A 13541-nucleotide genomic window follows, 5' to 3' on the forward strand; every position below is an offset into this window, starting at 1 on the left:
TAGCAGTGCATTTTAATTGAGTTACTTCAATATATAAGTATACATACACTAGTGAATGATATCATTAGGTTGTTGAGCGGTCATTGCCATTATTGCGTTCGGGCTACCGACGTCATCGAAACCCCTTGAATGTAATGTATCATCAATACATTTGAGTTACGATAAAAATCTGATATTTTACGCTATTTTTAAACAGTTTTGCACTCAAGCGTGTGCTAGAAAATTGCGTTGCAGCGTTTTTTTCAGAAAATTACCTCCTAATAAAACGTTTTTACATCACGTTCAGCAACGTATGGGGTATATTTAAATCGCACATTTAGAGCTCGATTCACCAGTCGGTCTCACCAAAACAGCGTTAAATTCTGAGCCTAGGAGAATTGTTTTTATGGTAATCTTATTAACGTAGAAAAAAAGTGCGCTTGTGGGTTCTAGGTTGTTTTCGTTTTGGGTTTTCCATTTCGATATATTTTGAGTGTAAACAATCAGGCTTCCGCTATATGGGATTCGGTACGATGACAATATAAACAAATTTATTGAAATACTTCACTTCTTATGACGTAAAACAGGGCTAAAACCGCATTTCGGAAGACTGCGGTTGACATATGTAAATTGTTAAAAAAGATCTTTTACGTTAAACATAGAAACAAAGGACTTCCATATTTTGTGAAACTCCATAATGACTAAAATATAAATCCAATTGTTCTCTTTAACTAAACAAGTTTCTAAATGCATAACATATTGTTATTCATTGGAAATATGCTGTACATCAGTGTTTTTCACAAACTTTTTCCATCACGGCCCTTCACTTGACATGGAAAATTTTTTTCGCGGCTTTCGGAAACTAAAACAAAATTGACAATACCTTTAAACTTGAAGAGACAGATGTGCATGCGTATTCCGCAGTAAAGATCGATTCTTAACTCTATTTCAGAGATGACGAGTCACAGTATTGGTTCCAAATTTTTCAGATTTGATCGATATTTTGTTTCAACATAAGTCAGTGTCGATTTTACCCCGGCCCCAATTGAGCCCTTTCGCGACCCACCGGGGGTACAAACTGGGACCCGCAGTTCAAAGAGCCCAGTCATACATGCTGGAGAGCGAAAGTAGGGGTTTCCAGAAAAGTTAGCAAATCGAAGCGTTTAATTTATAAACTGATATTATTTACAATGGTTCAATTACCCATATATCATTCAAAATTCGACTGTCGCACGGCGGAACTGCACAATCACAATATTTCGAAAACTTTGTGCAAAATTTTTTTTGAAATCAGTGGAGATTCGATTCCTGTTGCAATAATCGAATCTTTTGTCATCCTTAATCAGAAAAAAATCAAACCTATTTTGTAGCACAAATAAATTTGGCGAATTATGATACACCAGTGTGACAATCGAGGTACCCCACCTCCAACGACCTAACTTGTGGCGCGAGAAAATGACGATTTCGTATTGAAGATTCCAGTTTAAACCTGCTTGTATCGAGACTTATTCAGAGCGCACAGGCAAAACACAGCATTACAAAACAATACAAATAAGGTAGTTTAAAAAACATGACATCAGTTTGTTTATGCCTATAAGTAAAAATTGCTTTCAAAGCACCTTTGTGGGACTTGAAGTAAAATAAATGAAATTGTCGCTTTAACGCATGATTTCGGAAAACGGTTTGTTTAGTTACTGCGGATGTTATGGTGATTCGAATTGGCTTCTGGGTGTTTACGATACCCGATATCCTAAACATGGGTATTGAAAAAAGCAAGCGAACCGGAAAATTAAGTTTATATACGGTAGCTTATTACCAATGATGTAATGGCGGTTTGAAAAAACCATATCGTTTGTTGAGATTTGAGTTCAGAGCAAAACTTCAAATCTTGAACCGGGAATTTTCAACATACCAATTGGTAAAGGACTATTGAAATACATACGGTAGGTACAGATTCAAGTACAAAGTTTTTTTGCCCTAATTCCCATCGTTCGCTCCGAACAAAAACCCAAACAAGCAGCCATTACATCCTGGGTAAGATGGCGCATTCCACAAATCCCGATAAATAGAAATTGTCGTTTTTTTACCAAAATTATGTTTCTTACTACCTATAAAATTTAAATTTTGCTCAATATTAAAAAAGCGCAGAAAACAACGATATAAATATGTTTGTTTTAAAAAGATTTCAGGAAAAAGCAGTTTCCACCAAATTGATGAAAATATACGAATTGCTAATTTTATTGTTTTTTTTTTATCGGGAAGCCATTTTAATCAATATAAAGAGAAGAAAAAGTATGCAAAGAACCAGAAATACATGTGTAATACCAAGAACAGCTGTAACCAATTCGGGAACACACAACATATATTATTTTAGTACATAATTATACATAACAAAGGCATTTTTATAATTATAGATGACAGATGGGTTACGGAAGTGGTAATGAAAAAACGACAATGGCCGACTAAAATCAAATATGATACATGCTTGGTATGAATAAATACTTTGAAAATAAAATTGTTGACAGCAAACAAAACGTGAAGGTCAAAACTAAGTTTCAACTAATTAGGTACTGAGTAAGAGATTTGTAATTTGAAGTACAAATTACCGAATATGAATAACATGTTTATTTTCTTTTTCTCCAAGGGTTAAGTAAGTAAACGGTTATTATAACTTCTTGAAATGGAACGAGGTGTTTTTCGACTTCACGTTTCTGGTCATGAAAATGCCCGGAATTACAAAGAGAATCTCCTTCTTAATATATTTATAATTTTATAATATCTATGTCGGAGAGAGGAAAGTCAACAGTACAGCATATTCAAGTTGAATGAGCTGCGTTTGGTTACGAGTCCAAAAATTCGGTTATGGGAATAGTTGATAATTTCGTTATACTTGGATACACATGCAGCGCTGTGAAGTCGGGAAAAACTTACAGATGACTCCGGATCGTAAAAAAGTTGACTCCGATGCCGGTTTGATGGAATTTTCGACTCAGATTCCAGTTCCGAAAATAAAATTCTGATAACCAACATTGGCATATTATGCAAGCACTCTTTTTATAGACTATAAAAATGTTGGTCAAATCAATTTATTTTTTATTTTTATATGAATTTTTTTGTTCGATTTGTTATATTAAAATTCCGACTGACGACGATTTCCAGACTTCGGCTCCATTTTCAATGACGACGAGACAGCAATACAGCTTAGAAAGGTTCGAATCGTTATTAATTTTAAACATTTTAAAATCCTCAATTTATAATATGTCCATGTCCAAATACTTAAGTAGTCTACTCATTTTTACTAACGAAAATCATGAAAATTTTAGTAACTTGAAAAATTCGTAAAATCCCTTTAATTTAACAGTAATAAGATGATGAATTTTCGATTACAGTCGGCAGTAGTTAGCTGATGTTATGTAACAATTTTCGCTTTTCAACAAAATCGGCCTTTTGGACATTGGTATGCATACCCGCGATAAGCAATGGACACATTCGAATTTTTCACCGACTATTTCGGGCACTCTAGAAATTATTTAAAATTTTATTTTTAAGATTTTAGCGAGTCGATTTCTGGTTTATTTTGCCCAAAATAGTCTTAATTCGAGCTAATTATGTGTCTAGTCGAAAATTACTTTTTCGGCGAAGTTACCGAACCCCCAAAATTAATATTGACAAAGTTGACAGATATATCTATATGTCTCAGCGATGAGGAACCGGTAAAAAATTGGAGGTTTTAGGATTACGTAATGTTTACCTTATTTGGTCATTATAGGTCGTAAGGGAATATGTTCGTTCGCGCACGGTTCCTGGTGAAATCGCGCTTTGAAAGCGCGATTTATCCATGAACCATGCGCAAACAAAGTATGATCCCAAGTTCCCAACGTTTCCGTTTAGTAAGACGATTATCCTAAATCTCGCGGTATTCCCCTTCGAATTACAAAAGTTTAAAATTAGGTCAATTTGTTAAAAAGAAATTTCTGTTACAGAGGGTTACAGAGTCGTATCTATTCCTCTTTCTCTCTGAACATCGTACAATCCTCTACTGTTATTAAGGATCCACCACTGTTTGAAATGACTGGAAGCTTTCCCGGTTGACATTGCCTACCCGGCTACCCAACGCAGTTTATCACCCCATGGGTGGCGTGATGGGCATGGGGGTCAAACTGATCATAGATGGCATAACCCTTAAACCAAAAGTACCACGTTTTCCGCATTTTCCCACCTACCCAATTTACCACACCGCGGGTGGGATGATGGGCATGGGGGGTTAAACCGAAGATTGTACCCTGCGATGGCATCATAGATAACGGTTTAACCACTAGCCCCATGTTTTCAGCATTTTCAACTTGGGGATAATCTTCCATTAGTACTATAAACAAAACATATACCTTTTCCTTTGGAAGTGAAGCCTTCATAATACTATTTTCCAAACTTTGCAAATGATTTGGTGTCTTGGTAGACTTCGATGGAACTTCATCACTTTCCTTCTTGCTCGAAGATGTTTTGTCTTCATTAGATAAATCCTGTTAATAATTGAATTGATTTATTACTGCTAAATTAAAGTAATTATTCGAGTTTCTAGAGTTACTAAAATTTACCTAATTTCTGATAGTAAAAATGAGAGTATACTACTTGGATATGGAAGTAATTAGAGATAATGCAAGTTTAACAAATTATAATTCAAAGCTTCCGCTTAGTAAGTGGAATATACAAAATCTCGCAATATCCGTCGTCGAATTATAAAAGTTTAAAATTGGGTCGCGTAACGTTGTTACTCGCTTACCAAGTGTAAATTTACTGAAATTATCTAATAGCATTCATAGGAAGTGGTTCATTGTAATTCTATCGAGCGGATTTGAAAATCATGTTTAAATTTTTCCATGAGATATTTGTCACCTTGGATACGCAAATCGGATACAGAATACCAAATTTCAAAGCGGTAAGCCCTGTGGTATGCGTCTGAAGTTTGTATTTTTCGTATAACTAACAAGAACCGCCTGGCTTTAAAAGAAATATAATATTCTGAAAGTTCAAAAATTCGTTGAAATGTGACGCTTTTTTTAGACTTATTGGAATTTCGTCGCCACTATCTTACGATTACTATAAATGTCAAGTTTAAGTCTCATTATATGCTATTGTGTAAAGTGTTTTATGAGTAAATTCATTTATTTTGGTAATGCACAAGGTCGCATAGAGGTTATGAATTTCTGAAAATTTTAAAATCACATTTTATGCTCGGGCTTAATCATATGTGGAACTACGTCTTCTGATCCGGCTATCAGTTTACGATGTTGGAATTGTTTATTCGATAATGTGCATGTACTCTTGTTGATTTGGGCTTATTTTAATACAGCACTATTTTTCAAATTTTATCAGTGAAATGAACAAACTACTAAGAAATTTAAATACGATTGATTAAAAACTATATATACTCGATCTGTTTAAATCACACATAATCACAAACGCGGTACATAATCGCCAAAATATTAATATGGGAAATATCAAATATCTGTGTTTCGATTTTTATACTCATATCACCGACACCGACTCTGGGCCAAGAAAAATTTCGAGTTCGACTCCCAATTAAAAAAAAAAAATTTTTGAAAACTCATTTATTAAGACTATTTCGAAAGCGTAATGAAATTGATGCTTCATAAGTGTTAGTCGGAAGTTTAGACCTATTTTATCATCAATGAAAATCTGCAATTCCCAACTCCGACTCAGAATGGAATTAGAATATTCGACTCCGACTCCATTGAAAACATGCTAAATTTCGCCGCATTCAAACAGAAAGTATACAGATAAATATAGACAAAATGTGGCTCATTAGCGCCTGTTATGGAGGAGAATACCCGTTCAAACACGGTATAGCGTAGTTCACCTGAAATCATTTCTGCACTAAAACCCATATAAGGGTGGCTAAGAATAAAATTTTGCGGTAAATATGGGACAGATTTCGAAATTTCGATGAAAACTTGTCAATATCTTCGAAATGTCTGAAAACTATATTTTGCGCCAATATTTGTTAATATCCTCGAAATGTCTGAAAACTAGTTTTTTGCGCCAATCATTTTCAACCAAAAATAAATAAATCCACCCACGCGCGAGTCAAAATTTCTGACTGATTAAGACCAACAATTTATTTTGATAATAAAAATTACAACATAATTGGCCGAGGATGATGGTATACAAAAAAAGCGATATATACATATTTTATCATTGGTAAAACATAAAAAAGCAGTCTTGGAAAAGAGACGAAAGTATAATGTAAGCAACACATTACAGAATTGAAACGTTTTCTGACAGACAACTTTTAATGGCATGACAAATCCGATTATGGTCTTTCTATACTGTACCATTTACTCACAGCGTTAAAATAAAGACAACGATAGTTTCCAGCTGAAGACGACAGAAAACGCTTGTTAAACGCAACGATTTCATAATTCGCGTAAAACGGGTTTTCATTTTTTTACTTTCAAACAAAATTCAATGCGGATTTGCACGAAGTCGATAAGACAGAATTGGGAAATGACTATAACACCCTAATTTCAGAAATAATTATACGGTTGGGACATTAATAAAAAAAAAAAATTTGCAAAATCCGATCAGGGTATTTGAGGACATTTAGTGAAGATTGTTGAAATATTTATGGTGAAGTAGCAGTGGGAATAATTTGAAAACAATAAACGGTACTCTCATATTATTGTACCATCACTAATTTTCGAAAACGATTCTGTATATCTTGGGTCAGCTAGTTTAGGGCAAGTTAGGCGGCGGTACCAACTTATTCTTGTCGACGATAAAGGGAAAGATTGGAAAAGTCATGGTGGGGCAATATTACCTAATAAATATTATGATCAAATTAATATATCGCGGACATAACACATTGTTTAATCTGTGTGTGAAAACTGTGAATCAGAGTATGATGCAATATATCGTTCAACCAACAAACATGGATTCTAAGTAATATTTAGATTTATTGGTTAAAAACATAAACATCTGACGCAGTTTGTATTGTTTTGTATGGTTATCTATCTATCACCGCAATCTGTTTTTAATGATTTAGCTTTTTGCCTTAAGGTTTTTTATATTTGAAAACAGACAAAAAGATCTTATTTTCATTTGGTCGTGGCTTCAGGAAGTTTGCAAATGCCATCGCTATGAGAAATGCTATGTATATTTACATGATAGCAAAACAAAAATTTGCAGTTGTGGAATATTACCATTATTTTTATAAAAATTCAAAACGGTTTATAAAGTGGAAGGTTGTTTTCATCTGTCGCGGGTCTCCTAAAACAAAATTCGCGGTGTTTTTTTGTTTTATTCCTAATATTTCTACATTGTTTTAGTCTTCGTATTCCTCCGTTGGCAGTCAAAAATTCTGGTTGCGGATTCACTGCAATAATTGTTTTCAGCGTCCCGTCACCGATAATCGCATAATAACGCGTTTTCCTCATTGGGCGCATATTTCCGCGCGAGGAAAAATAATTATCGACGTCTCCCTGGCATGAGTACTGGTATATAAATAAATTTATGCCGAGGAATACTTGTTGGAGAAGGCGGCGGAAACAGCTTACCAAATAAAGATGTTCACCGTCACAGCCTAAATAACCACATCACGCTGACGGAAACAATCGAAGAATTGATACATGAACAAAATCATTCGTGTAAATTGCACATGGTGTTAGTAACTTTTTCGGTCTTCCGAAAATTTTGTCCCGAACGCCCTGGACCATATATCCAATCAAATCTAATCATTCGGAATCTCAAGCATTTACACATAGGATAAGATAAGATTTACATACCAGTTTATGTCGGTATTTATGTCGGGTATGGAATTAGTTAGAAAGTTATTTGTTTTTGGAAGCATGGACTTGATGGTGGACGACCAGCGGTTAGGTGAACCATCCTACGGTGGCGAGGAGTCGCGCAGTCCTCCCGCACATGACTATCCTCGCATGGGATTCTAACCTGCGAACCCACGCAGAGTAATCAGAAGTGCTGTGCGAGTGTATTCCTATCGAGTATTGAGACCTAGGCATCGTCAAAGAGTGAAACAAAATTACATTCTGGAAATACTAAAATCCATACATATATTGCAATTGATTCCATTACATTTGAACCCCTAATTTGAACCCATGACAATTGCACTTGCATACTATTGCACCTATGGAAATTTTTTTTTATATGGATATTTGAACCCATACTAACCCCAACCCATGGATTTTAGCACCCTGATATAAATTGAACCGGCGGATATACGCTACGTGGGTTCAAATGTACGGTCACCATTCCAATTGATTTGACTTACTGATTTCTGTTCAGTTTGTGATAAAGTCAATCCTTCCATCATGTGTTCGCTTCTTCTCATTTTCTCCATTTCAACTTCTTTTGCGATCATTTGTCGAGTAGAATAAGGTAATTTACGTTTTTCTTGGCATCCTTCAAATTCACAAATTTCTGCCACATTCCTGCAAAATATAAATATTATTTTAGGAAATCAGAGAAATTTTGTACACTTAGGGCATTTTTGTGAATTATTGTTCCAAATTTGGAGAAATAAAAAAAAATAAAAGAACTTGTTAACACAAATGATGGAACTAACAATCAATTGAAGTAGGATTTCTGGAGCGTGTCATCGAGCTTCTGGTGGGCCTCGATTAAAAACCTTCACCAAGTTTCACAGACTACATTAAATTAAACAAACTGTGATTAGTTTCAGTATTTGACTGTAGTGCATTTATTCTTTCGCTCTAGTTTGCTGGCTTTTTTATTATTAAAAAATAAAATACCTAATAAAATAACTGATGGAAACCAGTTAATAGCAAAACTATTTTGTTATTGAAGAACAGGGCCACGAATTACAAAAAATTTAGAACTGTTTCCTCATTTTAAATTCATCTTATTCAGCTTAAAATCTTGCGAAAATGGTCAATATAGAATATCGGACATGGAAATGTAATTCTATAATAAAAAATAAACATTTGCTATGGTCATAATTCAACTCAAATCTAAGGTTTCAAAACTAGAGTTTGTAATATTGTATAATGTATTTCATTTTCACTCACGGTTCAAGAACATAGTTATATTGTCCGTCTTCATTCCTCTCCTGTCTATATGATAGATTGTAAGATAACATGGTTGATACTAAATCCTTTAATAATTTCTTTTCAGCTGGACTGAACAATTGTTGGTTCACCTGTATTTGGAAAGATGAATTTTATTTTTACTCCAAATACAAAGTCTAAAAAATACATGAAAATTCAGAGTTGACCCAACCTATGGCGTGATGTCTCAAAGATGTTGTTTCCCACTTTTTAGCAATCTTAATCCAATAGCCCCAACTTTTCCAAAGTGTCACACACTTGCCCACTGTTATGATTTAGGGTATGTGACCCAAAAAACACATTCGCAACATATTCTGGAGGGAACATAACATGTGCAAGGCATCCTAAATGACAGAAACTATTTGGTATAATATACACGAACAGAAGTTATTATATAGATTTATATTTTCGTTTGGGTTCTGTTGTCTTGGATCACCCTGTATATTGTGGGGCAAATGATTTAGGTACCAGTAACGACGGTAAGCATATAAAGTGGCATTCAGGCTGTGTTTTGGTCATGACAGATATAATATTTAGCAGAAGGTTAGAGTATTCATACGAAGTGAGATTCATACATTTATCACAAGTGGGACATTTTTGAGACATACAATCATTGCCAAATTATCAAATGAAAATATTCCAAACTACTCCTATTATCAATGATATACTGCAGGGGTATGCAACCTGCAGCCCGAATGCGGCCCACAAAAAAAAGTGTGTGGCCCACGGAGAAGTATTAATTTTGAATGGTGTGCGGCCCAAACAAGTTTTTAATTGAATTTATTCTGGTACATGAGAGTGATTCCAATCTTTTGTGTTGCAAAGCCTATACCGGAGTCCAATTTATTATCTATGCATATGACATTACATTGTACAACAGCTAGCTTGTGCAAAGCAACAATGCATGTCATAAGATCAATAACCAAAATTTTTGTGCCTGCAACTACTAGAAAGCCTATGTTAAGAATAAATAAAAGTGCAGACCGCACCCAGTTATTTGTATCTGGCCGTACTGTATTAAATGTTGCATACCCATGATTTATTATATCGAATATAACCAATTTCAAATAAAATTATGATAATGAAACAAAATATACAAAACTTACTGGACGAATAGTAGGCGTCATAATAGCTAGGATGTAAGGTATTGAATCCAAAATTGCAGTCTGTGCTGTTGTAAAGCATCTTGCATATGGAACCATCTCAACAAACATACTTTCTAATAAATTTTCACATTTTTGTTTCCTTTTTGTATTCTGTTGAATATATTAAGAACAAAATTTAATTCAAGAAATTTGTTAACAGACTTAGACCAGTCCCAAATATGACAAGCAAACAGAGATATCCATTTGATCGTCTATTCTTAACTATAGACATCGCAGTATGCACAAAATTAGAATTCTATCACCATTGACATCGGCCAGTTTTTCAAGTAGACAGACAACAAAAAACATCAATAAAGATAATTATTGCTACATAGCCATGGAATTTTGTCGAGTTACCGTTCCAGTTCACTTTGGAGATGGAGAATAGGCAATAGGAACCACCAGATGAAAGTACTTAGATAATCGAGGAAGCTGTAACTGGCCTTTAGCAATACTACTTAGCCTGTGGAGAAAAGGCTTTAAGCAATTGAGTGTCGACCCACCGATTGTAGTCAGCAAGGACGGCAAGGACATTCTTAATCATGGGGGATGAACTTGCAATTAAGTATTTTCAAGCTATGGATGATGATGCTGGAGGAGTTATAATCCAGTACTGGCAATTGTGGCTGTGTATACAAGTTTCGTAAAATTCAAAAATTTTAAAATTAATTTTTGCTTTTTTCAAAGAAAAAAATATTGCGGTTATAACAGCATTAAACGTCGTTTAGGCATTTTGGTATATTTTTGGGTCACAACCCCAAGATTTTACAAAATTTAATTTGAAAAAATTTGGGTCATTTAAAAAAAAGGTTAGAAGCCACTGGACTAGGGGAACTCAAATTAAGTGCAATGCAAATGTAAAACTCTAAAAAATAAATAACAAAGAATTCAATGTTGATTATGAAACAATATATGGAAAAATAATTTTTAACCTATGCAAAAACAACTCATCTCACCTCAAAACTCACACTCGGGAAGCCGAGTCGAGGTACATTGACGCATGCGAACATCATATGAAATAAGACGAATAAATACGGATAATAACGCATCACAGACCATTCCTGAAGTTGCAGATTAATTTTCAGTAGATGATCATAAAACTGAGTCCATTCTTGTGCTTTATTTATACACATCATATCGTGATCTTTGAATTTCATTTTGAGGTAATGTTCATGGACACCCTGGAGTGGAAAAAGGTAAAGGAATAAATAACGAAGCTATGATAGAATAGGATTTTATATTTATCTCAGAGAAAAATGATAACAGCTTAACCATATAAAAAACATCAGAACTATGATAGAATAGGATTTTATATATATCTAAAAAAAAAAAATGCTAACACAGCTTAACCATATAGTCAGGATTACTCTCGAGCGGTAAAAACGAGAGTCATTCAAATATTTAAATACTTTTTCAGCTAATTTTAGAAGAATTCCGAATAATGGCCACTTTTTGCCGTCTGCAAGGTGTTTGGTTTTCGAGAGAAATCTTCAAACGATTTTCTTTGCTCTGTCAGAGTTGTTATGACGATAAAATAGAATCGGCATTTTGATTGTTTCTTATCTTCTGCGTGAACGTGTTGCAAATAATATTGTGACATTCTTACACGGTTGCATGGTGGACATTGTCGGTATTCCTTGTAGGGCTTCCACTTAATTACGCATTCATTTCCAGTTACGTCAAAAAATTGAGAGTTATGTAAAATCATAATTATTACCCCAGCACACTTACTTTTACAAAGCCGCCCCACAAAGCGTTTATTTCAGCCAATACCTTGTCACGCCATCGGTCCTGGTCCTACTACTGACTTTTTTATTACAACAATTTCTCATTGTTCGAAACATTTATTAAATAAAAATTTATAATACAACTTTATACATAAAGCTCATTAGAAGCAATCAGCTTCAAGTGCATTTTCCGTTAATAATCATTTCATTTCCCATTTTTGTTTTAATCATGAAGGAACATTGATATAAGCGACGTCACCTGAAAAGTCTTTTCATAGTCTCCGTTGGCAGATACTAAATGATGAATTGTGTATAATCGTGTTGATAAAATACTTGATTTCTTTCCTGCAATATCTGATGAAAGTTGGGCTGCTTCGGCGTCTTTTTCTAGTTTTCTGCCAAGAGAATGTCAGGCAACAATACATTTGTCAAAGTAAGTGAAATTACACCTGTCTTAGACTCCCTAACTCCGAGCATTCAGGCACAGATAAAAATTTTAACTCCAACACCAATTCGAAAAAATTTCCGACTTCCACTCCCACTTTTAACTGCGTAGAAAAGTTTTGAACACAAAATCTTGTCTTCATGCAAGCTTTCTTTAATTGTTGAGAATGCGTGTTCAACTTCTTCAGTTTCCATCAAAAATTTTGACTTCAATCATTAACATGGGTTCTCAGCCTTTTTCTTATGGCCCACTTTCGTTACACAAAAAATTCGGTGCCCTATCAACTTTCTCAGGCAAGAAAAATACAAAAAAAAATTTTGGATAAAAAAAAGAATAGGCACTTCCACTTTGATAAAAAAAATGAAAATTACAATTTAGTAGCAAAAAATAGCATTACCACTATTTCCAATACAATTTTTAGTAGATTGGTGGGCAACCTAAAAATGTTTTTGTCGCCCAGAAATGGGCCATGGCCCACTGAATGAGAACCATAGGATACTCATACCGCTATAATAAAAATGTGATTCGGCCCCCACAACTTCCTAACTAAAAGGTGCACACTTACAGATGAAATATTGACTCTGGTAAAAAGAAGTGGAATACTGATGTAAGCTGAAAACATGATCTATGAATGTGTAAAATACCTTTTGTTTTTCGGTAGTTGAAATATATCTTGCCACACTTTAAAAATATTTTTATGCTGATCTTTTTGACCAATTTCTAAGCCTTTGACGGTGTCGACAGATAACCTGAAACAACAAAAAGAATTGAACGGCTGGCACAATTTTTCTGAAAAGATATTTATAGTTTTTATTTACAACAATTCTTACTTGTTTTGTCCAGAAGTTTTAGCGAATTGTAGAGTATTGATGCAAGAACGAATATCATTGTCTGCTTTCTCACATAACCTTAACAATGTCGTCATATCACAATGCAGTCTTTGTATTCGACACAACTGTAAAAATGATTTTCATGAATCTATGCAAAAAGGATAATTTTAAGAAATTTTTTTTATATATTTATCGGTAAAGAAGGCCGACAGGACGACTTGATCACATGATGAACCAAGGTCTTATGTTTGGTTACCAGTTCATGTTGATTTTGAAAATAATGAATAACCAATCAGTTTTTGTAGACATAT

The 13541-nt window shown here is 34.3% G+C and overlaps 1 protein-coding gene across 1 annotated transcript in view; it reads right to left on the reverse strand.

The window, feature by feature from the left end:
• The window catches only part of LOC120340886 (chromosome transmission fidelity protein 18 homolog), a 37671-nt gene that overhangs the window by 13439 nt on the left and 10691 nt on the right, over positions 1 to 13541 (reverse strand). The window contains exons 13-20 of the mRNA XM_039409272.2: positions 13231 to 13355; positions 13045 to 13149; positions 12215 to 12350; positions 11185 to 11409; positions 10190 to 10339; positions 9045 to 9175; positions 8288 to 8447; positions 4365 to 4499 (exon numbers count right to left, since the gene is read on the reverse strand). Of these exons, the coding sequence (XP_039265206.2) occupies positions 4365 to 4499; positions 8288 to 8447; positions 9045 to 9175; positions 10190 to 10339; positions 11185 to 11409; positions 12215 to 12350; positions 13045 to 13149; positions 13231 to 13355 (1167 nt within the window). The remainder of the gene's footprint in view (positions 1 to 4364; positions 4500 to 8287; positions 8448 to 9044; positions 9176 to 10189; positions 10340 to 11184; positions 11410 to 12214; positions 12351 to 13044; positions 13150 to 13230; positions 13356 to 13541) is intronic.

Source organism: Styela clava, chromosome 14, assembly GCF_964204865.1.
Source record: "Styela clava chromosome 14, kaStyClav1.hap1.2, whole genome shotgun sequence".
Classification (NCBI taxonomy): domain Eukaryota; kingdom Metazoa; phylum Chordata; class Ascidiacea; order Stolidobranchia; family Styelidae; genus Styela; species Styela clava.